This window comes from Typopeltis vanoorti, chromosome 26 (genome assembly GCF_054136105.1).
Source record: "Typopeltis vanoorti isolate ZY-2024b chromosome 26, IOZ_Tvanoo_1.0, whole genome shotgun sequence".
Lineage (NCBI taxonomy): Eukaryota > Metazoa > Arthropoda > Arachnida > Uropygi > Thelyphonidae > Typopeltis > Typopeltis vanoorti.
The window spans coordinates 1,206,112-1,232,136 of record NC_143574.1 but is presented as its reverse complement, the minus strand read 5'-3'; the positions used below and the strand labels follow the sequence as shown (position 1 = coordinate 1,232,136).

Genomic DNA, 26,025 nt, shown 5'->3' with positions numbered 1-26,025 from the left:
ACTTTAGTGAGATTTTAAGAAGTTATTTACCTCTAGCAAAGACATGTTTGACAACATCACAAACATGTAACTGGCAAAATTTAAATGTCACACAACATACATTGAGTGGCAAATTTTAAAAACAGGAAAACACTAAGAAACAAAAGCTGGTAGCAGATAGTGGGTGAAAGGAAAAGAGAGAGAAGGGGGGGGAAAATTTGAATGTTTTCATATCGACTGAGACATGCCATAAAAATTAATTAATAAATAAAACAGAAGTTTTATAAGAACTGCATGCACAAAGACAAACTGACATGCTGCTAATTTCAAGTATACTTCTTACATGTATGCTTCTAGTGATAGGCCTGTGTAGCCCTGTTGATATGGATGAAATCCCCACATCCACTACTGTGGAAATGGTGTTTGCATTTGCTTGACACCATTTCCATTTGGAAATGGTGTCAAGCAAATGGGTGGCCTAACACCATAATGCTAGGCCACCCAAAGAAAACAGCTCTCAGTTCTAGTCTAGTCACTGACTAGAGGAATTTGCTCTAATCCTTTTATCGACCAGTTCCTGCTTTAGTCAATCTCAGGCAAGGGCAAGCAAGTTTTTATCTCCTAGAAATTCAGTTTTTTTTATCTGTAAACTCAAGAAAATTGACCAGAGAATCCACACTATTTCAGAAAAAGAACATACTGTGTAAGGGTTAGGGACTACGAGATGGTGGCACTTGTTGGCCGTTCTTTGCAGGATGGCATTTATAATTAGTGATGGCCTTGGGCCAGCTCTCTCTGATTGGCTATTGGTGGAGACTGAACTGCCCCCTCAGTCTCCAAAAGTTAAATGGGGGACTAAAACAGAATCACCTGCTCCCTATAGTGAATAAAAGGCATTAGAAGATTACTTTTTAGAAGGAACTATTTAAATAGATATGCATCCATTATGTTATATAAAAAGCCTCATTCTTCATATTATATGAATGTAGTAAGTTACAAAAATCATTCATTCCATCTGAATGATTTTTGCAACCGTTTCAGGTAAATAAGAAAATGGAAATAATGTTTTCAGAGCGAAGGGTTACATTTAGAAAGTAGATGGGAAAAAAAAAAACAGATTAAAATGGTTTTGGTGTACACAGAGAGAGCTTGGTTCATCGAGCGTGCTGAAATGCAAATGCAGGAAAACTTAAGCAATTAGGGCAGATACAGGTGAGTGAGAGTGTGCGTGTGTGAGAATGATCAACAAGTGCAGAATCTAGTCTCTCAAGCAAAAATAGTGCATAGAGTAGTCAATTCAGGAAGTAAAGGTGGGGGGGGGGGGCTTAAAGGGATGCTGCTGTTTCTATATACTAATGCCAGAAGTATCAGGAACAAGAGGGAGGAGTTTTCGGAATTGGTTAGTGCAACCTCACCAAAAAGTTATAGGCATTAGTAACATTTGGCTGACAGTAGATGATGTAGTTACAGAAATCGAATGCAAAGGGTTTAGTATTTTCAGGGAAGATAGAGTAGATAGGATAGGGAGAGGGGTACTGTTGATGATAGCAGATGAACTGCAGCCAAAAAAGAATAGGAGATAGGCAGGAGAGTGGCTGTTTATTTGAAGCAGTCTGATGTGAGATCAAGGCCAGTAAGACAAAATATACAGTTGGTTGTTACTATAGGCCAGGGAGTTCCACTGATGATCTGCAAGACATGCATTGGCAAATTAATACAATGAGTAGAGATAGAGTGATTATTATGGGAGACTTCAACTATGGAGATATAGATTAGAAGAAAGATCACATGGTAAGAAAGAAATGGAATTTATACACCTACTGAGAGATAACTACTTTAGGAAACATGTGATGGAGGGAACTCAGGATGTGAGAGTATTGGACCTGGTCATATGAACAGAAGAGCAATCCATAACTAAGGTGGGCAACATTGTCTCCAATTGGAGAAGATGACCATGCAATCTTGATTAGGGATGTTGCAAAACATCCCTAATCATTGATTGCATGGTCTATGGAATATTCTATCAAGAATGGGTATATGTGGAACTACAAGGCAGGTGATTATGACAAGTTTATGAGGAAGCTTGAAGCTATTACATGGAATAAAGTCCTGCAAGGGAAGGGTGTTAGTAGTGCATGGGAGATAGTTAAGGGGCATCTATAGGAAGCAAAAGTAAATTATATACCTACCGTAAGGAGGGTAAATCAGGTAGTTAGACAGATGAGTAGTATCATTAAGCATAATCTGCAAAAAAACCAATTGTTGTGGAGGGTATATAAAGAAAAAGGTGACCAGCATGGAATGGAAGGCAAAATCAGATCAAAAGACTAGTTGAGCAAGCCAAAGGAAATCGCAAAGAGTTCTTCGATTACATGGCCAGCGAGACAAAGAATGACCTCCATGGTCATAGAATAACCTTAATGAGTGATGATGATGGTCACGAAGTGACAGAAGGAGATAAAATAGTTGAGTTACTGAGTGACCACTTTGCAAGGATATATCATCCAAGTGAGGTTACTGCTTTACCATATGTGCCAGACACTAATGTGGGAGCAGAGGTGGATGAATTGGAGGTTCTTAGGATATTGCAGAATCTCAATGTTAATACAGCTGTAGGATTTGATGGGATATCAGCTCGTGTTTTCCCATAAATGTACAAGGGAACTGGCAATTCCTCTGAATAAGCTCTTTAATTTGAGTCCCAGTTCTGGTAGAATTTCAAGGATTGGAAAGAAATCAAAATAATTCCTTTGCATAAGGGAGGTTCTAAGATTGCAGTAACAAATTATAGACTAATCAGTATCTCAGAAGTGGTAGTAAAAGTACTGGAAAAACTGGTCAAAAAGAGAATTCAAGAATGGGTGAATAAAAATATGATACTCTATGAGGGGCAACATGGCTTTGTGAAGGGTTGGTCATGCCTTGGTAATTTACTAATTTTTTATAACAGTGTGACAGCTGAGTTGGATAAAGGAAATTACTACATAATGATTCTGCTGAATTTTGCAAAGGCATTTGACAGAATACCACATGGAACTCTATTATGCAAATTTGAACAAATGGTTATGTGGATAAAAGGATGCTAGACAGATATCAAAATGTGGAATATGGAGGAGCAGAATCCAGGAGAATAGTGGTGTGCTGCAAGGTTCCATGCTAGGACCACTACTGTTTAATTTGTACATAAATGATATAGGGAAATCATTGGAAAGGAAATATTCAGTTGTTTGTTGATGATGCAAAATTAGGTAGAGTAATAATTATCAAGGTGATGCAGAGAGCTTGCAGGATGATTTAAATATGCTGTCAGTATAGGCAAAAGTAATGGGTGTAATTTTAATGTGGAGAAATGTACAGTTATGCATTTTGCGTTAAATTAGTTACAAGCTGTGTACCACATTGATGGAATTGTACTTCAGGAAATAGATGAAGCTAGGGATTTAGGACTGGTTGTAGACAGAGAGTTGCTAAGTAGCTCATAAGATTACTTGGCAATTGAAGAACACACTAACAAGTAGAGATAAGGAAATTGTTATTCCTCTTTATAAGGCCTTGATATGTTAACACATGAATTATTGTACTCAGGTCTGGCTAAGTCTCCTGTGTTTCTTTGGGATGAGGAAGTGATGGAGAGGATTTGGAGATGAACGACCTGTTGGCATGTTCCTTATGAGGATAAACTGAGGGTATGTGGATTGCAGAAGTTGGCTGATAGGTGAACAAAAAGCATTAAAGTTACTTAAAGGGTTTTATAGGACTGATGCAGGAGAAATGTTGAAAAAACAGGGAGCAGAACAAGAGGTCATTCCTGGAAGTTAAGTAAATGCGTGGTTAATAGGGGGGGAGGAACTAGATTTTTCACATGGAGAGTTGTGAATGAATGGAATGGGTTGCCAATGTCAACTGTGAGTGTTTTGTTGTAAATGGATTCAACGTGAAGTAATGATAGATTGTGTGGATAGTTGGGTTTCCTGCAATGAGTCTTCAGACTCCACAAAGGTGCCCATACAATAATACATTCAATGGACAAAACATTAGAGATAGGGATGATGGGAAGTTGACACTGGCATCTCCCACACAGAGCGAAACGAACTCGACCAAACAGACGATAAATAGGCAGACACTAAGGCTTCCCAACAGTATATCGCAATATATTATTATTATTATTATTATTATTATTATTATTATTCCTGATACCTCCAAGGAGTCCGAAGACTCATCGCGGGAGGACATCTTCAACTGTCTCTACACCTTACCTCTACTACGAATCAACGCCATCTACCGCCCACCTCCAACACCACCACAACTAGTAATTTTTGTCTGTAAATTGCGTGTGTTCTGAACGGCCGATTTGTATGTATGCGGGATGAAAAACCCGAGTTTCCGGGAGAAAAAACCCTGCTACCTCCGTATGAGATCGGCTAACTCACCATCGATTGAAATCGACCAGATAAAGATTCCTCCCGTCGCGACGAGAATCGAACTTAGGCCTATTCCAATCGAAGGGCGCAATGTACCGTCGTTCTTCCAATTGCGCTACGGAGGCGCAATTGGAAGAACATGAACATGAATATGAACATGAGTAAATGTGGAAATAATAGTGACTTTGATTGTGGACATATTATCGGTGCAAAACAGATGCATCATTTTTTTAATTAATTGGCAAGAACCCCTAAGGTTCTCAAGGGCGTCTGTATCAAGGGTCTACTGTGAATATATCATCAAAGGATGTACAAGTGCCCAACAAGCAAGTGGTGACTGACCATGCCCCAGTGATGATTGAGGTCAATATAGACTGTCCAGATTCATACAGATCAAATGCTGGGCAATGGAGTAACAAATCACATTCAGTTTCAATGTCGGAGGTTCAAACGGCATCAGAGCTGATGCCCTAATCATGTACCACTGTTGACAGCTCATCATCAGAGCAAAGTCGTTTGGTTTTATAAATCCCATTATCGGTTGTACCAAGCTGCCAGGAGGGTGTGGTGTCGACAGCATGAGGCCATGACCCTGTCATGACAGGTTGGCTCTGTTCAAGGTGGTATTGGCTCTGTGATGGTTTGGGAAGCCTTCTCATATGACACATTGAGTCCCTTAGTGTGTCTGGAGAGGTGCTTAAATGCTGTGAGCTACCAGAATGTGCTGGCTGATCACCTATACACTTTCATGGACTTTAGGCATCCTTCAGCCGATGGTCTGTTTCCACAGGACAATGCACTGTCCCACCAAGCATGGCTCAAGGAACACTCATTTGAGTTTGGGACCATCCAGTGGCTCCAAGGTTCCTGGATTTAAATGTGATTGAATCGCTCTGGGATGCAATAGAGTCAGACATCAGATCCATGTATCTGAGACGACATCTAAGGCGCAGTTGTGGACAATGCTGCAACAGGCATGACTGGAATTACTTCTGGCAATCCTCCAGCATCTGGTGGAGTCAATGCCTTGGAGAGAGTATAGACTGTTATTCACACTAGAGGAGGACCAACATGCTATTAGGGTGGTATCTATAATGTTTTGTCCATTGGGTGTAATAAGTCCCAAAAATGTGTGAAGTTAAATTTGTTTGGTAAAAAAAAATTATATCTATATTAATGTCTAGTAAACAGGTACATATTATTCTTTGTGCATACTTCTATAGATACGGATGCTTACACTGCCAATTTTTTTTAATATCTTAAGAAGTTTAAATTTTTAATCAAAATCTTCAAAAATAAAGAAAGTGCAGCAGGCAACACATACAAAAATGAAACGCTTGACTGAAACATTTTTCAGCACTCTAAACACACACATCTTTTACAGTAGGCATAATAAGAGATGAACACATTTTCACAGGATATAAGTCATGTCACTGTTTTTCGAAGAAAGTAGCATCTCATCATCAGAGGCATATGTGAAATAAAAAAATTTTCGTGTCAATCTTCATGCCTTTAAATTTATTTTGGTATAGTTTAATTGGAACACTTAGGGATGGAAATTAAAAACAAATCATGTTAAAAAAATGAAAAGTGATGAGTTGCAATTGCAATGATCAGTTTACATAAAACTGAATGAATCACAAACAATATTGGAGATAAATTTGTAATTTTATATGAGGTGCTTGGTTAATTGGTCAGATAACACAGAATTCACTGTGTTTAGTTTAATATACTTCAAGTAGTGTCCACATGGTTAGCCTAGTGGCTATGCGCTTCACAACCATATGCATGGGAAAGGAGTGTCCTGGGTTCAATTCCCGTCGCCGACATGAGGAGCTTAAGGATCTTTCCCAGACATAGCCAAGTTAGCCGATCTTGGGCATGGACAGTAGGGTTTTTCTCCCCAGTTTATTTGGGGTTTTTCCTCCTGCAAGAAGGCAAACCAGCCCCATAAACACATGCAGATACAGCCATAGAATATACCGGGAGGCATAGGGCTAGTCACCTTACCCTTGGGACAGGTAAGACTTATAAGAGCTTAAGATAGCTCTGTAACAGCTTAAGATAGCCAGTAGGCCTAACATGTAGAAGATACTTAAAGTAACTTCTGAGCACTACAATTGGAATATTTTAAGAAAAGTTTATTTATATTGTATATTAAATTTAGTTTAACCCTTTAGTCAAGTGTGAGCAAACAAAGTTTGTGCCTGAAAATATCTTCAGGACTGGGGTAAGGTAGTACAACACCGGGAAACTCGTAGCAACTCGTTTTTCAGGTTCAGACTTTGTTTGCTCACACTTGGATAAAGGATTAAACTAAATTTAATATAGTCTAACCAAGTGAAAAATAAACTTTCAACTTCAATTTCTTTATATTAAGTTAACACCTCAGTCTGAAATCAATAACAGCACTTATTAAAGATGAACATAGCATTTCAGTATAAAAAAATAGAACGTACATATAATAAAAAACGCCAACTACAATTATTAGTGTACGCTTGAAGATAAATCTTTAACAGCAATCCTACCCCAAAAAAAAAAAAAATTGGGGGAGGACCTATAGCATATACAGTAACAATGATGGTTTAAAGATTAGATGATCCAAAAGGCCTGTTCTAGATTGGATGATGAAAACTTGTGCTATATGAATACACTGAAGTTATGAAATCGATGAGATACGCTCGCTCTGATATTTTCTATTATATGTTATTTTAAAAAATGTTAGTTGTGATCAACTAAATTGATTTCACAGCCCACTAACAGGTTGAAAAAATGCTGCTCTAGGTATCTACTAACTTGCTCAAAACCAGTGTTCTCTTCATGCAAAAAGAGAGATAGATAGATAGAGAGAGAGAGGAAGGATACATATATCCTTAAATAAAGAGGTCTCATCCTTATTATACATTTGCAGAATGAGTATATATGCTTGAAATTTTCATCACTATCAAAAACAATGATCTTACACCAAACCACTACAATTACCTGAGCCAGATGCTGTCTGCGTTCTGTAACGTTATATTTTACCCATGACATAACAGCATTAAACACTTGCTCTTCACTACGAACATTTAATTCATCACTTGAAATGATGTCAATCAGTTGATTCACAGGTAGTAACAAAAATTCTTCACTTTCCATTACCTAGAAAAAATTCAATAAAATTAAAAGATGAAATATCCACAGTGACAATATTATAGACACATAAGTTCACAAAACTTTTAGTTTAACATATGAGGGTGGTCAGAGAAGTTCTTGGCCTAGCAATTAAAAAAAGAATTTATAATTTCAAAATTATTTTTATTTTTCGACATAATCTCCCTTAAGTTTAATACATTTATTCCAGCAATGCTCCAGTGCCATTATCCCATCCCTGTAGTGATTCTCAGTAAGGTCTGCAAAATGCTCCTCTATAGCTGCAATCAACTCTTGATTCAAAGAAAAATGCTGACCAGCGAGGAAAAGTTTTAGTTTTGGGAAGAGATAGAAATCAGAGGTAGCCAAATCTGGGGAATAGGTGGATGTTCCAACAATTCATAGTGCAGATCCCTTAATTTTCCCATTGCCAAAACACCTTTATGGACAGGTGCATTGTCCTGATGAAAGGTGATTTTTTTTCTTCTGCAAACTGGGTCTTTTCTCATGATTTTTTTTTTGTCTAGTCTGGTTAAAAGATCGGAATAATATTCCCCGGCTACTGTTTTACCCTTTTCAAGATAATTAATAAACAAAATGCCTTCAGCATCCCAAAACACTGATGCCATGACCTTTATTGCTGATGGAACCAACTTTATCTTCTTTGGTGCTAAATAACCAACTTATGTAAACTTTTTGACTGCTGTTTTGATTCTGGTGTGTAATGGTGAATCCAAATCTCATCCATAGTAATAAATTGATGCACAAAATCAGTTTTATTCTTGTTAAAACTCTCCAAGCACGGTTCAGAAATTTTCATGAGAGTGTGTTTTTGATCTGCTGTGAGCGAGTGCAACACCAATTTTGCACAAAGTTTTTTCATTTGCAATTCTTCATGCAAAATATATCCTACACATTTTTTTGAAATGCCTATAGTCTCAGCAATTTCACGCACTTTGACTCGCCAGTCATCCAATACCATATCACGCACTTGATCAATGATTTCTGGTGTTGTTACACTTTTTGGACGTCCTTCACGTGGATCATCTTCAAGGCTGGTATGGCCATATTTAAACTCGGCAGTCCATTTCTTAATTGTCAAAAATTAAGGAAAAGAGTGCTCATAAACTTTTATGAACTTCGAATGAATTTCTTTTGGCTTTAAAACCTTCTTTTACAAAGAATTTTATAACTGCACAATACTTAATTTTATCCATTTCAAGGGATGCAGACAATACTTTTGCTTCAGACAGATGTATAAAACAAACTACCTGATAGAATGACTTGCAATTTCACATGGATGCTTATGACAGATGTACCAACTTAGAAAAAAAAAATCTTGCCGATAGTGTTGCCATCTATGGTCGAGGCTGAGAACTTTTCAGACCACCCTCGTAAATGCAAATACTGAACTACAAAAGTTAAAATGACTGAACAGATACACAGAAAGTAAGAACAATAGTTCAGTATGCTAGACAGGAAAGAAGTTTTTCCTGTGTCATGTAGGTTGTTTGTTAATATTACTGATTTTAACAAAAGAAAACTTTTGTCTTGTCCATGCTTAAAACTAACATTCTTTCTTCAGTAATCGAATATAAACCCAAATTTGATAGTAATAAGTAAATTATAATCATTTACAAAAGTTACAAAATCATCAGAACCTGAATCTTTCCTGTCAATACAAAATGAACATAAAAAACAAGAGAAATGTGAAATGTAAATATTTTAAAATATTTGTAGATTTAAGTAGGAATATGAAAAGGAGATTAGGTACTGACTATACTCTATATTGGGGAACTTTTGCAAACAAAGTTTGGGAAAGCAGTCTAGGTAATGACCCTTCCCTTACTGAATCGCAATATACACAGTGTACCCATTAAGTAATGAGACAAGATTTATTATATCAAAACAAAGAATTATATGGAATTTTCAATTACACAGATTCAAAATAATCTCCTTCCAACTCCATTTACCTCCAACGTTTACATCTGTCATAGAGGTGTTTGAAGGCAAGGTAGGGAAGTCCTGAATGGGAACCTCCTTCAGTATCTGGATCACAACTCGTTGGATGTCCTCAATGTCGCTGAAAGTTTCAAAGCACACTTCATCTTTGGGAAGAGGAAAAAATCTGCAGGAGCCAAATTTGGTGAATACCAGAGGATGTTCGATCACACAGATCAACTTTGGAGCCAGAAACTGCTTCACAAGCAGTGCACAGTGTAGGGGTACATTGTCATGCAACAGAAACCAATTGTTGTTGTAGAACAGATCTTTTCTGACACGTTGCATGCAGGCATACAGACATTGCATTACTCCTAACATTACTGACCATCATGGGTAACTTCTCTAGCTTTCACCACATTTCCATTTGTCCATGCAGAAACTGGCTGTCCACAGCAGTGGTCTCCAAACTTTTCGTCGTGAGGGCCATATTGGGTATTTCAGCACTGTTCAGCGGCTTGTAGTAATAAAAAAACTCTAGAACTAGATATATGAGTTTTATTGAAAGCAGATAAAAACTGATTACAGAGCATGTGAGATTAAATTATCGTATATTAATGACAACGAACACTATCAGAAAATTCTCATATTTTTATCACAAATTATAATAAAACCATTAATGTGAATGATGTAACTGTGTTTGTGTTTTTAAAATCTTATTAAACTCAGGTTCAAATTTTGAAGTGCTAATTACAAGTAGCGATTTCAAATGTTCATCAGATAAATTTGCCCTGTGTTTTGACTTGATATATTTCATTCGGGGAAAAGTTTGTTTGCAAAGGTACGTTGTCCCAAAAATAGAGATAAATTTACAAGCAAATTTCTTGAAATTTGGGAACTGCTCAGAGTTCAAAAATTTATAAAAATCGATCAAGTTTTCTTCCTTGTATTCATTTTTAATATGTTCATTTGTCTGAAGTTCAATAATTTCCATTTGAAGTTGACTTGGTACATCAGTAACAACACAGTCAAATGGATTTTGAAACAATCTTATTTCCCTAGCATTGGCATCCAAATCAGCAAATCACTTCTGAAATTGTTGTTCATCATCATCATCAAATTCCTGCCATGTACCCACAATGGGTGTACAGGATATGATAGTACTACATGAAAAAATTATATCATTACTAACTTCCTATCTACAATTTTCCTCCAAATCAGTCTGTTACTTGTCAAGACTCCAACATTATTAGTCTTATATTTCTATCGTCTAAGGCACTTTGTACTGTATCAATCCACCTATATCTTGGTCTTCCACTGTGTCATTTTCCTCCCAACCTGGCAGAGAACACTTGTTTTGCTAATCTTTCCTTGCCCATTCTGTTTAGGTGACCATACCAAATGAGATTAGCTCTGCTAATGCATTCCTGGATACTGACAATGTCAAGTTCTTTCCTAATATCCTCGTTTTTAATATGATATTGCCATTGATGCCATCTATTCACGCCTATAATCTTTCTCAGGACTCTCATATCTGCGGTCTCTAGTCTTTGGTCAAGTGTTTTACTTCTGACCCAGCTCTCAGATCCATAAGTTCAAACTGGTTTGAACACTGTCTTGTATACAGCTAATTTAGTGTTCTGACTAATTTCTCTCTTATTCCATATGAATTTATTCAATTGACCTCCCACCATACCAGCTTTGTTGATTCTGTTGTCTATTTCCATATTTAATTAACCATCTTCAGTAAAAATCATGCCTAAGTAGCTGAAATGTTTTACTTGTTCCACAGGTTGTCCATTCACAACACAGTTGACATTTTCAATGATTCTGCCTATTTTCATTGTCTTTGTCTTTTTATTACTAACCTTCATACCATAGCTATTACAACAGCTATTCAATTTAGTCAGAGAATCTTGCAGACTTGTAGCGGATTTATTTAGTATAACATCATTCGCATAAAGCAAAGGGCTGACATTAACATCTCCAATTTTGATATCATGTTTAATACCACTTTCCTTCATAATGTGATCCATATAGATAATAAATAACAGAGGGGATAATGTACATCCTTGTCTCACACCAGATTTAACATTAAACCATCTTCCTGTACTTCCTTCAATTCTAACTGCTGACTTACAACTCAAATAAAGACTAAGTATTGCTTGATATAATGCCCCATTGACACCATATAACTGCAGCGTATTGAATAGCTTCTCTCTTAGCACCTTATCATATGCCTTTTCCAAATAGAAATTGTTGTTTAAGATCTGAAATAACTAATTCATTTTTTTCCGTTTGGGAAACAATTTGTTTAAATTTTTGCTAGTCGTTAGTTTTTCAACCGAATATACACCGACAATTTACATGTAACTTTTTTTGATTTCGTATAACTTTGAGTTTTTTGTCAATGAATACAGATCGGGTAATTTTGTTTTTATTTCATTTTTTGCTCGTTAGTTCATTTTAACTGTGTTTTTACCGACTTTTTTAAGTGTTCTTATTTCGTGCGACATACGTTTTTTTTGTTGATAAAAAAGTTTATTCAGATGTAACTGTTTTATTTCGTTTTGAATTCTTTTACATTTTTTTTGTTAGTCCATTTTAATCGACCTTTTACAGTCAGAAAGACCGTAACTTGGATTACGGTTACTTTTTTGCTATTCGGGAATATATTTTGAACACAATTTTAATTAATGCATTTGAAATCTATCAACACCCCGTGTTTTTTTTTGTGGATTCTTATTGAAAAATTAGTCCAATTGGCAGCCAAATAAAATCATATCGCGGGCCACAGTTTGGAGACCCCTGGTCCACAGGGACTCCCTCCACCTCTTTAAATGTTGAAAACCAGCAGAACACCTGTGCACTGTTCAGACAGTCATCGGCGTAAACTTTTTTTTTTTTTTTTTTAGGTCTTGGTACACTTCTGTAACAGTTTTACCTAATTTACAGTAAAAGTTTATCACAGCTCTTTTCTACATGACACAACTTCTGACACACTCCACTTACACACCATTACTTCTTACTGCTGCGTCACCCGACTCAAAAGCTGCAACTGTGATTGCAACACACTCTAGCAGTAAAAACTATAAACACATTTGTTACTTTTATTCAAAAGGCTGTCCTGCAAAAATCAATCTCGTTACTTAACTGGCACCTTGTGTACACATCCGAAAGGAAACGTGCTTTACATTATGGGACACCAAGACGACAGATATGAAATTAACATCCTCTATATACAAGTAGCCTAGTAATGAAGATATTTCATGAGTAAACAAAGTTTTCTCATGCTTGGATAAAGGATTAAACAAGAATATAATGTCTTGTCAAGTAAAATTTACTTTGCAAAAAAGTGAAAAAACTTTCTGCTCTGCTGGTGATAAGCATTTAATCAACTTGATTAATCTCTTAAAATATCAGAACCTGAATCTTTCCTGCCAATAAAAAATGAGCATAAAAAACAAGAGAAACATTAAATGTAAATATTTTAAAATATTTATAGATTTAAGCAGGAATATGAAAAGGAGATTAGGTACTGACTAGTAGTCTATAATATTAATTGAAAAATTTACATCAAGAAATTCAAAAGCAAAGATGTATTGAATTAGATCTCAAAAAACCACACTAAGTTAGAGTTGTATAATTTAGCAATGCACATATTGGTCTACTATTATTTCCCATTCAATTATTAACTAATTCATATGGCCATTAACAGTTAATATTCAACAGTTAATATTGAATAGCGATATGAATGTGTGATTTTATGATATTTTTAGAAATTTTTTCAGGAGTTATCCCACAACTTTATTAACTATTTACTGTCCAACTTGTGAGGACTAAAAGTGGGACAGGAAAGTCACTAATATCATCAAAATTAACAGCATTTAATAACACGTTGGTTTTGGAATTTTTAATTATTGACAGTAACTGATCTTATTAACTATTTCACTGCTAACTATAAATATATTATTTCAGGAAATTACAACATATACTGGAATATTAATTAAAAAACTTTAATAAATACTTCCTATATTTTTATGTCACATCATTTTATGGGAACATAAAACTGTGACGTGCATGCAGGCACTACTAAGAGCAAATGAGGCAGAAGAGAGAAAACTACAGATGTTCCTAGAGTCCTAAAAGTGCCCTCTAGTGGGCTATATTGGGTTGTCTTGGCTGTTGGGTTGAAGTTCTCATGATGCAAGCTTCCCAAATTTGGGGCAGTCTCATGTGCCCAACTTTGTTGAGGTTTGGAAAGTCTTTTAGAGCTGAGGCTGAACAATCTTTCATATTTAAATTTGCTGCGGTGTAGTAACGTGGCTTTCTTCTAGTATATTCTGTGGCGGTTATCCAGAGTATGATCTGCAAGCCCAGAGTGGCTGTATTGTTGAAACGGGATGTAGTCTTTGTGTTCCGATATCCTGACAATGGTTGTCCTGCTTGTTTGGCCAAAGTAGGACAGTTTACAGTTGCAAGGGACCTGGTAGGTCCAGGCAGGTCTAAGGGGAAGTGGCTGGTCTTTGGTGGAACAGATAAGGGATGGCAATTTCTTATATGGTTTGAAACAAGAAGTCAGGTCATATTTTTCAAGATTTTGGTTAACTTTTCAGAGGTGCCCTGTATATAAGGAATGGTGATGGATTTAGTGTAATTTTTGTTATGAGGGGGGGGGGGGTTGTGGTTAACTGGTTTTTATATATTTTTTGGATTATTTTGGGATTGTACCCATTGGCTAAGAATGTGTTAAGGATGAGGTTTAGTTCAGTGGTTAAGGCATTGTCATCTGAACAGATTAATGTTGCCCTGTTATATAGGGTTTTTATAACCCCATATTGTTGGGGGGGGGGGGAATGCTGGTGAATGTATCTGCCTGTATGGGTAGGTTTTCTGTAAACAGAGAAAGCTAAGGATCCATCAGGCTGGCGAGTGATTAGAGTGTCTAGGAAAGGGAGACTGTTGTTTTCTTCTTTTTCCGAGATGAACTGGATTCTGGGGTGTTAGTTGTATATACAGTAAAACCCCGAAATTACGCGGTAGGTGGGACCTACAAAAAGCGCGTAAGTCGAATTCGCGTAACTCGGGGTATAATTTATATATACAAACATACAATTGGGACCAAAGGTTTACAAAAACACCTATATTTTTTAAGAAATATAATCATAATTGTAGTTTTTCGTACATAAAAAAAAGAAAGTTATTTCGATGTTGATGGTTTCATAAAATCTAATAGGTTCATCTGACGGCATAATGTCTTTTTCTTGTCACGCAAAATTTCTTCATAGCAAGCTAATGATTTTTTTTTATTCCTTGCCTTATGGCTACAATTCATTCCTCGTTAGAATCTATGTCCTCCAAATTCTGTAAACCTTTCTTTTATGATTGTTCTTACTGTGGATTCCTGTAGATCGAACTTCTTTGCTAGCTAACAAATTTTCATTCTACCTTCAAAATGCTTAATAATGTTGAGTTTTATTTCCAAAGTCAATGTTTTTCTTTTCTTGCTAGCTGTAGAAGAATTGGACTTGCTTCTTTTGGATGACATTATTATTTTTTATGTGATAAAATTTTTATCAAGAACATAACATTAAACAATCACAAGGTTTGTAGACTATAAAAATCGTGTATAAATGGAGACTGCTGTGAACAAGCACGTCAGTGCTTGTTCACAGCATGTGCCTGGCGAATGCGGGCGGCATCTGAAAGATACGACTAGTGGTGAGGCGTGAAATGGGATTGGAATAAGTACATATAAGAAATCGCGTAACTCCGGATTCGCGTAAGTCGGGGTATGACTGTACTGACATTTATATTAAAAACATCAAATGCATTTCAACTATGTAATAAGTCAATTTGCTGCTAGTGACCTAAACTCTCTTTCTCTCTAATTATACGTGATTTAATTTGCACATTTAAATTTTGTGTTTATTATCTATTAGTTTGAATTGCAAACTAAATTTATAAATAATGAATTACACGATAACCAGAGTAATTAACTTTAATGAAAATAAAGGTATAGATATTTTGGACTGAAAATAACAGTACATCATCAGTGTAGACAACAAGCAATTCAAAGGAATGGAATATAAAGTACAAAACAGTCGGTGAATTACCAATTAAAAACTGTTGCTGCGTGCTAGAAATTAATATTAATAAAGAATATTATTAAAATTATTCCTAAAAACTATTTTTTTGATGGTTACATAAGATAAGAATCTCCCAAACTTTTATGAGAGAGAGAGACAATCGTTTCGATTCAGATTTGGCCAATGTAAAAGAGCTTCACAACTGTCTTTGAAAAGTCGTTCATATTTATATTTAAACTTGCATCTATGGAGAAGATGAGCTTTATCCCACTGGATATTGTGCTTAGTGTCAATACTATGTTGTGCCAGACCAGACTTTTGAGGTTTCATGTATTCGATATAATATTGATGTTCATTAATTCTCCATTAAGTTCTCTTTTATTTCTACTAAGGAATTGGCAATACCTTTGACTAGGCTCTTTAAGTCTCAGCTCTGGTAGAGTTCCAAGGGAGTGGAAAGAGGACAAAATAATTCCTTTGCATAAGGAGACTGCAGTAGCAAATTAAAGACCAATCAGTATCTCAGGCATGGTGGTGGTAAAAGAAGAGAATTCAAGAATGAATAGATAAAAATATGATACTGTATGAGGTTCAACATGGCTTTGTGAAGGGTAGGTCATACATTATAGAAAGTTAGAAAATTACTAGAGCAACAGTTGAGTTGCATAAAGGAAATGGTTACACAATTTTTTTGGATTTTGCAAAGGCATTTGACAGAATACCACACTGAACTTTGTTATGCAAATTAGGACAGATGGGGATGGATATGACACTGGTTAAATGGATAAGAGGGTGGCTGAGGCAGAATGGAGGGGCAGAATTGAGGCAAAAACAGGTGACTAGTGGTGTGCCACAAAGTTCAGTGCTGAGACCACTGTTGTTTAATTTGTACATAAATGATATAGGAAATAACCTGAAAATAAATATTCAGTTGTTCGCTGGTGATGCGAAATTGGATGGAGTAATAGTTAATTAAGGCGATGTGGAAAGCTTACAGGACGATTTAAATAGGCTGTCAGTATGGGCAAAAGTTAATGAACATCAGTTTAATAGAGAAATGCAAAGTTATGCATTTTGGAATAAATCGATTACAAGCCATGTGTGTTACACGATGGCACTGTATACTCCAGGAAATATATGAAGCTAGAGATTTAGGGGTGGTGGTAGAAGTTTAGAGGATATATTGCTAAGGTTGCCCATAAGATTACTTGGCTATTGAAGAACACATGTTAACAAGTAGAGATAAGGAAGTTATTATTCCTCTTTATAAGGACTTGATACGCCCACATCTGGATTACTGTGCTCAAGTCTGGTCCCCTGGATTTCTTGGGGATGAGGAAGCAGTGGAGAGGGTTTAGAGGTGAGTGGCCTATGGAATGCTCTCTATGAGGACAGATTGAAGGTGTGTGGACTGCAGAAGTTGGTTGATTTTGGTTGATAGGAGAAGGAGGGGGGATATGATAGAAAGATTTAAGTTGCTTAAAGGATTTTATAGGGAGCTACATCTGGCATTTATTGATCTGGAGAAAGCATACGATAGAGTGCCAAGGCAAGAAGTCTGGAGGTGTCTGAGGGAGGAGAAGGTTCCGGAGAAATATGTCAGGTTGGTGCGGGAGATGTACAGAAATGAGACAAGTGTTCAGACCTGTCTGGAACAGACAGAAAGTTTTCAAGTAACAGTTGGCTTGCATCAAGGGGCAGCATTAAGTCCGTTTCTGTTTAACATTGTGATGGAAGTGGTGATGGAGGAGGTGAGAGAAGAAGCGCCTTGGACAATGTTATATGCAGATGACATCTTGCTGTGTGCAGATTCAAGAGAAGAAGCAGAACTAAACTGGAAAGATGGAGAAAAGTACTGGAAGAGAGAGGTATGAGACTGAGCAGAAGTAAGACAGAGTATATGTGTTGCACAGTGGGTGGCAGACAAGAGACAGATCTGGAGCTGGAAGGAAATGTTATCAGGAAGGTGAGGGACTTTAGATATTTAGGTTCAACAGTAGAAGAAGATGGAGGAGCTGAGAAGGAAGTGGGATGCAGGATACAAGCGGGTTGGAGGAACTGAAGGAAGATGGCTGGAGTGTTATGCAATAATAGGGTGCCGATCAATCTGAAAGGCAAATTTATAGGACAGTAGTGAGGCCAGCTATGACATATGCTATAGAAACTGTGGCCCTGAGGAAAAATAACATCAGCAAGATGGAAGTAGCAGAGATGAGAATGCTTAGGTGGACGTGCGGCGTGACCAGAAAGGATCGTCTGAGAAATGACTATGTAAGGGGAACAGTGAAAGTTACGAACTTAGGAGCGAAGATACAGGAGGTAAGGTTGAGATGGTTTGGTCATGTGATGAGGAGGGAGGACGAATATATGGGAAGAAGGGTCATGCAGATGGATGTGCAAGGAAGGAGGAAGCGTGAGCAGCCAAAGAAGAGATGAAGGGAGCTGGTAGAAGAGGACTCGAGGATGAAGAAATTGGATATGGTGACAGCCCAAGACAGGAGGATGTGGAGGTGACTTATCATCAACAGTGACCCCACTTAAGTGGGAGAAGTTGCAGAAGAAGAAGAAAGGGTTTTTATAAGATAGATGCAGGGGAAATATTTCAGCATTTGGCTAGAGGGACCAGAACAAGGGGTCATCCTTGGAAGTTGAATAAAGGTGCAGTTAGCAGGTGTGCGAGGACTACATTTTTTGCTTGAAGAGTTGTGCGTGCTCTGTCTGTTAATGGGTTCAAGGAGAGGCATGATAGATTGTGTGGACAGATTGGGTCTCGATGAATCTTCGGACTCCATGGAAGTGCCTGTATAATAATAATATTTTCTTTCTTCTTATTATTATTTACAGTCTCAATATTAATAATTATCATTATCCTCAGTGCTTTTAAAAAATACTGGAGACTGCTGTAATTTTACTTTATCACCTGATATCATATCAAAATAGTATTCTACTCTACACAAAGCTACTGTACTATCCAAAAAATTACATGCAAAAGCATGATACTTTATAAGAAATCCATTCCAAATATTACTTGTACATTTGGATTAGAGGATTCAGGAAGAACTATTAATGGATGACAAATTCAAAGGAAAAATCAAAAATTGATATAAAAGTATTAATTTGCATATTAGCTGAAATTTCTGATTTAAAGATGCCCTTTGGTTTAATTGGATAACTCAAAAATGAAATTTCATTTGGTATTAGTTTTAATTTTATTAAACTGTAAGAAATTTTGAAATATTGCACCTGTGTCAAGTAAGATTTCACAAGGCATCTTTTCAATAAATTCTTGTAGAACCATCTCCATTAGTATAAGGAGCTAATGTTACATCAAACTTTCTCAAGAAGCGATGCGTTTAGCTTTATTCATGTTCAACAAGTAATTTGACATTTCTGTTCTTGCCAATATCATATCAAGATCACAGTTATTTCTGAATTTTCTTTTACTTTAGATTTTGTATGCTGATAACCAAATTTATTCCTAACAGAACAATCTTTAGCAAAATGACCAGCTCTGTTGTATCTAAGGAACATCTAGACACATATCTCTTTTGAGATGTTTTATTCTTGTCAGGAGCATTAAATTTGAAAGAGAAAGACTGATTATCTGTAATACGATTCTTGGATCTTGTTAAGTCAGATATTTTTAGTTCTTCTAATTGTTCCAAATCATGTGATTTTAATTTTGACTCAGATTCTGAAACATCATTAATTCATAGAAAATTCCTTACTTTTTTTTTTTTAAGCACATTTTAATTTTTGAAACTGCCCTTCTCTCTCTTTATCTTCAATCAATGTGTCAGGAGAATAGGTTTCACTGTAAAAGTTTACCTCCTTAGTGTGCATAGAATGAAATATGTCTAAGTCTTTTCTCTAATAAGCTGATAACATTGTTCAAGCTTTTTAACTTTTCTTATATGCAATTTCTTTTAAATCGTCTCTAAGGCCATGCCTAAATTCACGAAACAATAACTGTTCTGAAGAGGATCTCTCTTCAGATGGAACATGGGGAAATATCCAAAAGTCTGTGGTAATATTCAGAAACATACTCCATATTACCTTGAATGCACTGATGAATTTTTCTAATGTCAGGCCATAACTTTACCACATTTGAAAATTCTGATATCAGCAAACTTTAAGGTTGCATAACTAGCAATGTCTCTTACTAAAGATAATGTGCTTAGGAATGTTTTTGCTTTGCCCAGTAATTATTCGGAAGTATGATTAAGAGATCGAAACCATCATTTTCTTAAATCCTTCATTTTTTCTGTATATTTAAAAAATGTTTATGTTCTCATGACTATCACCTGAAAATGAGAATATTAAAAAGTTTGGATTTACTAACTTAAAATATTCTCCAGCATTAAAAGAAAGATCCTCACTAGATGCACTACTGTCTCCTGTAGACATTTGGCTACAAGAGTCAAAAATGAGTCAAACTTGAGTCAAAAATACAATTTCTAGATTCTATAATAAATTAATAACTAATTCTGTTAGATGACTCCACCAATTTGTTTAAAATAACTCATATGGGGAGGAAATCCCCACACTTTTTACAATACAATATAAACCCAAATCTTTCCAAAATCAAGAGGCACTGATGTAGCAGCTGTACTACAGAAGTTCAATAAATATGTACTGTTACAAATGTTTTGTGAACTTCCACTAGTTTTATTTAACAGACTTCGTTGGATGATTTTCATTGTCTAGTGTGAATACTTATTGGCAGATTGAAGTACCATGTTTGGTACATTACCAAATGTGTGTGACAAACATCAAATGTAATATGTTTGGTCTTTAGGGCAAGGTTTTTCCCAGATCATCTTATTATTAGCATATCCATAGTACTACTGTGCTTTCATGGGTGGGATTGTCATAAAAAATATAGGTTATAGGGAAACTTATGTTAACTGAAAGACATTCCACATCCAACAACAAGCCTCCAACAAGTATGTTATGCGTGTACTTGATGACTAAGTACACTCAATAACATACTTTCAATAAATTTGACAAAGATGTTTAGAAGCTTTAAAAATTTAATGATCAATAGTCATATGACAAAAATATGTATCTAGCATATTTTGTGGAATATTAAAATATTGCTTCACTTTGGATGTTTAATTAATAATAGACATTATATATTATCACAGAGAAGTAAACTATTTTATGAACAATGAAATGAAGTACTTTAATTCCATACCTCTTGAAAATTGTGTTGAGTGAACTTATCTGCTATTCTCAGTAGCTCTCTACATGAATGGGTATCTGCAAAAGCCCTAATGCCTAAACAATTTGAAGGATCAAGCTGCCTTTTCAAGAATTCACAACAGACATCCTGGATTTCTGCCATCTGCAGCAAACAAGCTGCAGGAAGTAAAACTTGAACATTATTTTCTTCAACCACAATATGTGAAGTATAGGCAAAGTCAATAAGAAGCTCCATTGCATGCTCATCTATGTCTCTGATTGTTACCTAATGAATAAAGAAAATTATTAAAAATATAAGTCCATAACTACGATGTTGCTTAAGATTAAAGCTTAACAAAAAGGAGACCTCAATATTGTCTATAAGAAATGTGTAGAGAACTGAGTGGGTAATATGCAATTTCACCTTATATAACAGTAATTCCACCCGTATAGCTAGGTATGAATGAAAGATGAGATTTAAACAAACTATATTCTGGTTGAAAACTAAGTTGAAACTAAGCAAGCTCAAGGCAACCAAGTCAAAAAGCATGGCAGCTGATCTGTCACCTATTTAAACATGTAGCACTGGTTATGAACACTAACTGATTATTATGAGTTTAAATTATTTTACATCAGCATGCTAATAACCCTGACCCTTAAATTATGCAGGCTACTTACCTCTAAGAGATGGCTCTTTCTCCTGCACAGGTTAGTGAAAAGGCAAACAAGTAAATTCAAATGGTTAGGTTAGTATTTTCCACTTTTGGCACTCTAATACAGGTTACGTTAGTTATTAGCTACATCAGAAGATGATAGAGATTGCAAAATCATTAAATGAAATTTCAGAACAAAATAATATGAGAATATCAAAAGTAAAGGCAAAAATAATGATTTTCAAAGGAGAAAACCCAATAAGAAGTAAAACAATGGATAATACAATACTGGGACAAGTAAATACTTTCAAATACCTGAGATGCAACTTATCATTATCATGTTCTGTCTTAATCAACTTTATTATATGGACGTGAAAAATGGACCATAAAAAACAAGAATGAAAAATAGATTCAAACAGCAGAAATTAAATTTCTGCTGTTTGAATATACTGGGGCCATAAAACAAATGAAGAAATTTTACAATCCCTGAATACAAAACCAATTAACTGCTATATATATATATTAAGTTTATATAAACAAAAATGGTTAGAACAGCTAAATCAGATGGACAATAGCAGACTGCCAAAAATATAGATATAAAATAAATGGAAAAAACAAGAATTGGAGACCAAGCAAGTGATGGCATGAGACCAGAACAGGCCACTTGGCTTAAAATCCAATAGAAAGAAGAGTTACAGCCATCAAACATTTATTTATTTATTTATTTATTCGTACGGTTTCCTCCCTTTTCTTCCCCGTCCCTGTTGGGGCGAGTTGAGTCCCCTCATGGGGGGGGGGGGGGTTAAGTATTTATGACTGTAGATCCGTGTGTGTTCACAGGGCCGGTTTGCCTGCTTGCGGGATGAAAAACACCAGATAAACTGGCAGAAAACCCTAGACGACCGGCTAACTTGGCTATGGCTGAGGAAGATCCTCAAATTCCTCACATCTTCGACGGGAATCGAACCTGGGACACTCCTTCCCCACTCATATGGTTGGGAAACGCACAGCCACTAGGCAAACCGGACGGATGCCATCAAACATGATATTCTGTTATATGAAAAAATGGTCTGCAGTTTTTAAATATTCATTTACTTAGAATAACAACATTCTCTTTTTGAGATTTTGCTGAAATGATATGTATCCACATTACCTTGATTACCTTGGACCTGTGGTTTCAGGCATGATTTCTCCGTGACTGCAGGTCGTAAAGAATCCAGCTATTCCTGTCTTGGGCTTTTCTTCCAACTTTCTTAATCATTGGGTCTTCCCACCTTAAGGCTGGTCTTCCAGGTTTCCTTTTGGTATCTCTTGGATACCAGTTTGTAACGCTGACTATCCATCTGTTGTCTCTCATTCTGGCAAGATGTCCTGCCCATATTCTTTTGCTGTTGTAGATTGTTTTTATTATATCTGTGAGTCCAGACTTCTTCCTGATTTCTGTGTGTCTTACGTGGTCTATTTTGTTTATATTGCATATTCTTCTTTCTATTGCACGTTGAGTTGTTATTAAGCTTTGTTCTTCTTTTAAAGTTGTGTTCCATGTTTCACTGCCATAAGTTAATGCTGGTAAGTAAGATGTGACTATTGAAAAGATGGGCTCTTATGTCTATATCTATGTTTTGGTTGGTAATTGTTGATTTAATTTTGTTGAAGGTTATCCAAGCAGCTCTTTTTCTCCTTGCTATTTCATTTGATATATCGTTATTCATTTTTATGGACTGGCTGAGGTAGATGTATTCTTCAACTTTTTTGATGGTGTGAGATTCTAGAGTGATTGTATGAGCTTTACAGTATTTGTTTTTCATCCATCTTGTTTTGTCAGGGTGTATTTTCCAATCCAATTTTTTGGCAGTTTTGGCTTATGTTATTCAGCATTGATTCTAGGAGTTTGGGTGAGCGAGATATTAATACCACATCATCGGCGAATCCACATAACATAAGCAATATTAAAAGAATTCTCCAGTATTCTATTTTATGTCTCATAATCAATGTTGTTTTCTGACACAGATTATAATTACAAGATTCATTGGATATCTTGTATTATTAATGGTCTAACAATAATAATAACTACATGGATATATGACTCTTAGTGGAAACCAAGACACAAACAACTGACAAATTAATAATTATTAATATGAAAATTTCTTTATGTGAAAATGTGAATAAACGATTTAGGTTCAATTATAATTAAACCTAAATTATTTATGAAACATTAAACAATAGTTCTAAACACTGAAGTTTGCAGTACTGCTCTGCTCCTAACAATCTCACTCTCTGAACACCCACCACCCTTTCTAAACACTTCTTTCTGCTGTTTATCATTAACTAATTTCTTATTATTTTACAAGGTAATCAATACGTATCTGGATAATATTTGAAGTATCATCATCAGTAGTTTCTTATGTGGAATGCTATCAAGGCTTTGCTAAACAAATAACTCATATCACAGCCATTAGTTTGGGTCTATTTCCCTTGTGGCTTCATATAAAGTAAGCAGATTGTTAATCTTTTCTTAACAAAATCAGGCTGTGCCATGCTCAAGAATTATGGCTAAAATTCCTAATTAATTTTTTCATTACTCTGTCTTCTATAACACTAAGATGACTATAAAATGTCCATCTTGTAATGAACTGTCCTCATACACTGCAATATTTCCTAAAAATAATCTAGGTGATTCAATGAGAATAATCAAAAGTGAACTGATTAATCTTAACATACTCCTGTTTACCACCAAAGGAGATATATCTTCCCTACCTCCAACTTTATCACTTGCCAAGTGATTTAAGATAAACAATTTCTTTGTCCAGTACAATGCCATTCAGCAAATCTTGTTCCACAGGCAATATTTTCTCTTTTAACCACTACTTATGAAATACTTCTGGGATTACAGCTGGATCATTGAAAATTATTCCACAGTAAATGCTTAAATTCATTTCTATGATATATCTTTACTCCTTTTTACATTTTTATTTTTAATGCTGGGCCTATACACGAGAGGTTGGTTGGTCAACCTATAGTACATTAGTACCATCTAATATCTATAAAAGCTTTATGATTAAATTTTCCAAACTAGTTGTAATTCGCATTTTGCTTTACTGTCTTTAATTAACAATTTATTTGATGCTAGTTGTTTCTTATATCTATCATTCTTAATAGCTGATTTATCAGATCAATACTCTTTCTGTAACTTTTCTTATACTTATTTCTTTATGGACTTCATTATTCATTGAGCTAATTCCAAGTTTATTAAGAAATTTACTCTTGTACATACAATAAGGGACATCTTTACAAGATGTCCCTCAGTGTTATCCATTTTATATTAGTTTCTTTCTTCCATTGAATAATGTTTCCCAATTCATACTCTATAAGTTAGCTTTTTTTGAAACATGTGGAAAGGCTTATATGTTGGCAGTACATGTTAATTTATTTTCACAGTATTGATTACAAAATTATAAAAAAATAATATTTATTAACTTATTAGTTGATATTTCACTGGTATTATATCCAACATCTTCAGAGCACAACAGTCCATCACAGAACACAAAACAACAATTTGGTATAACAGTGGAAGTTTAAAAAATTTTAAACAGACAACACAGGCTAATCTTGTCTTATCTGTTAAAATCCTAATTACGAGGGTGGTCTGAAAAGTCATCCACCTCAACCATAGATAGAAACACTATCGGCACGATTTATTTTTTTTCTAAGTTGGTACATTTGTCATAAGCATCCACGTGAAATTGCAAGTCATTCTATCAAGTAGTTTGTTTTATACAGCTGCCTGAAGCAAGAGTGCTGTCTGTATCCTTGAAATGGATAAAATTGAGTATCACGCGGTTATAAAATTCTTTGTAAAAGAAGGTTTAATGGCAAAAGAAATTCATTCGAAGTTCATAAAAGTTCATTTAGCACTCTTCTCCTTTGTTTTTGACAATTAAGAAATGGGCTGCCGAGTTTAAATGTGGCCATAATAGCCTTGATGATCCAAGTGAAGGACGTCCAAAAAGTGTAATATTTTTCACCAGAAATCATTGATCAAGTGCATGATATGGTATTGGATGACCAGCGAGTCAAAGTGTGTGAAATTGCTGAGACTACAGGCATTTCAAAAGAACGAGTAGGATATATTTTGCATGAAGAATTGCAAATGAAAAAGCTTTGTGCAAGATGGGTGCAGTGCTTGCTCACAGCAGATCAAAAACACACTCGCATGAAAATCTTGAACAGTGCTTGGAGCATTTTAACAAGAATAAAACTGATTTTGTGCGTCGATTTATTACTGTATATTTCTGTGTATCGTGTAGTTTTTAATTTATTTATTCTATATTCTCCTCTTTCGTCGTTTGTTGTTTCTTCCCTTATCTTTATATAAATTTTTTTTCTTATTCCTACAATATTATCTTTATCCTTATGTCAATTCCTAAAACTTTAGTATTGTCTTGTTCCCTTATATACCTCTATTAACTTTAAACTTATGTCCTTCTGTTCCTTATATCTTACCTCCAGTATTCCAATTTTTATGTGAAGGATCTCTAGATATTTATTTGAATTAGTAACTGCACCTCAGGAGCTCCTTTTAAGGCATTAAATAATACTACTTTCGGTAGATATCCTTCCTTGCAC

The 26,025-nt window shown here is 35.5% G+C and overlaps 1 protein-coding gene across 2 annotated transcripts in view; it reads right to left on the bottom strand.

The window, feature by feature from the left end:
* Positions 1 to 26,025, bottom strand: part of dbo (Kelch-like protein diablo) — a 160,200-nt gene that overhangs the window by 75,369 nt on the left and 58,806 nt on the right. For both annotated transcript variants that reach the window (XM_090414919.1, XM_090414918.1), the window contains exons 3-4: positions 20,760 to 21,032; positions 7,383 to 7,541 (exon numbers count right to left, since the gene is read on the bottom strand). In XM_090414919.1, the coding sequence (XP_090271045.1) occupies positions 7,383 to 7,541; positions 20,760 to 21,032 (432 nt within the window). The remainder of the gene's footprint in view (positions 1 to 7,382; positions 7,542 to 20,759; positions 21,033 to 26,025) is intronic.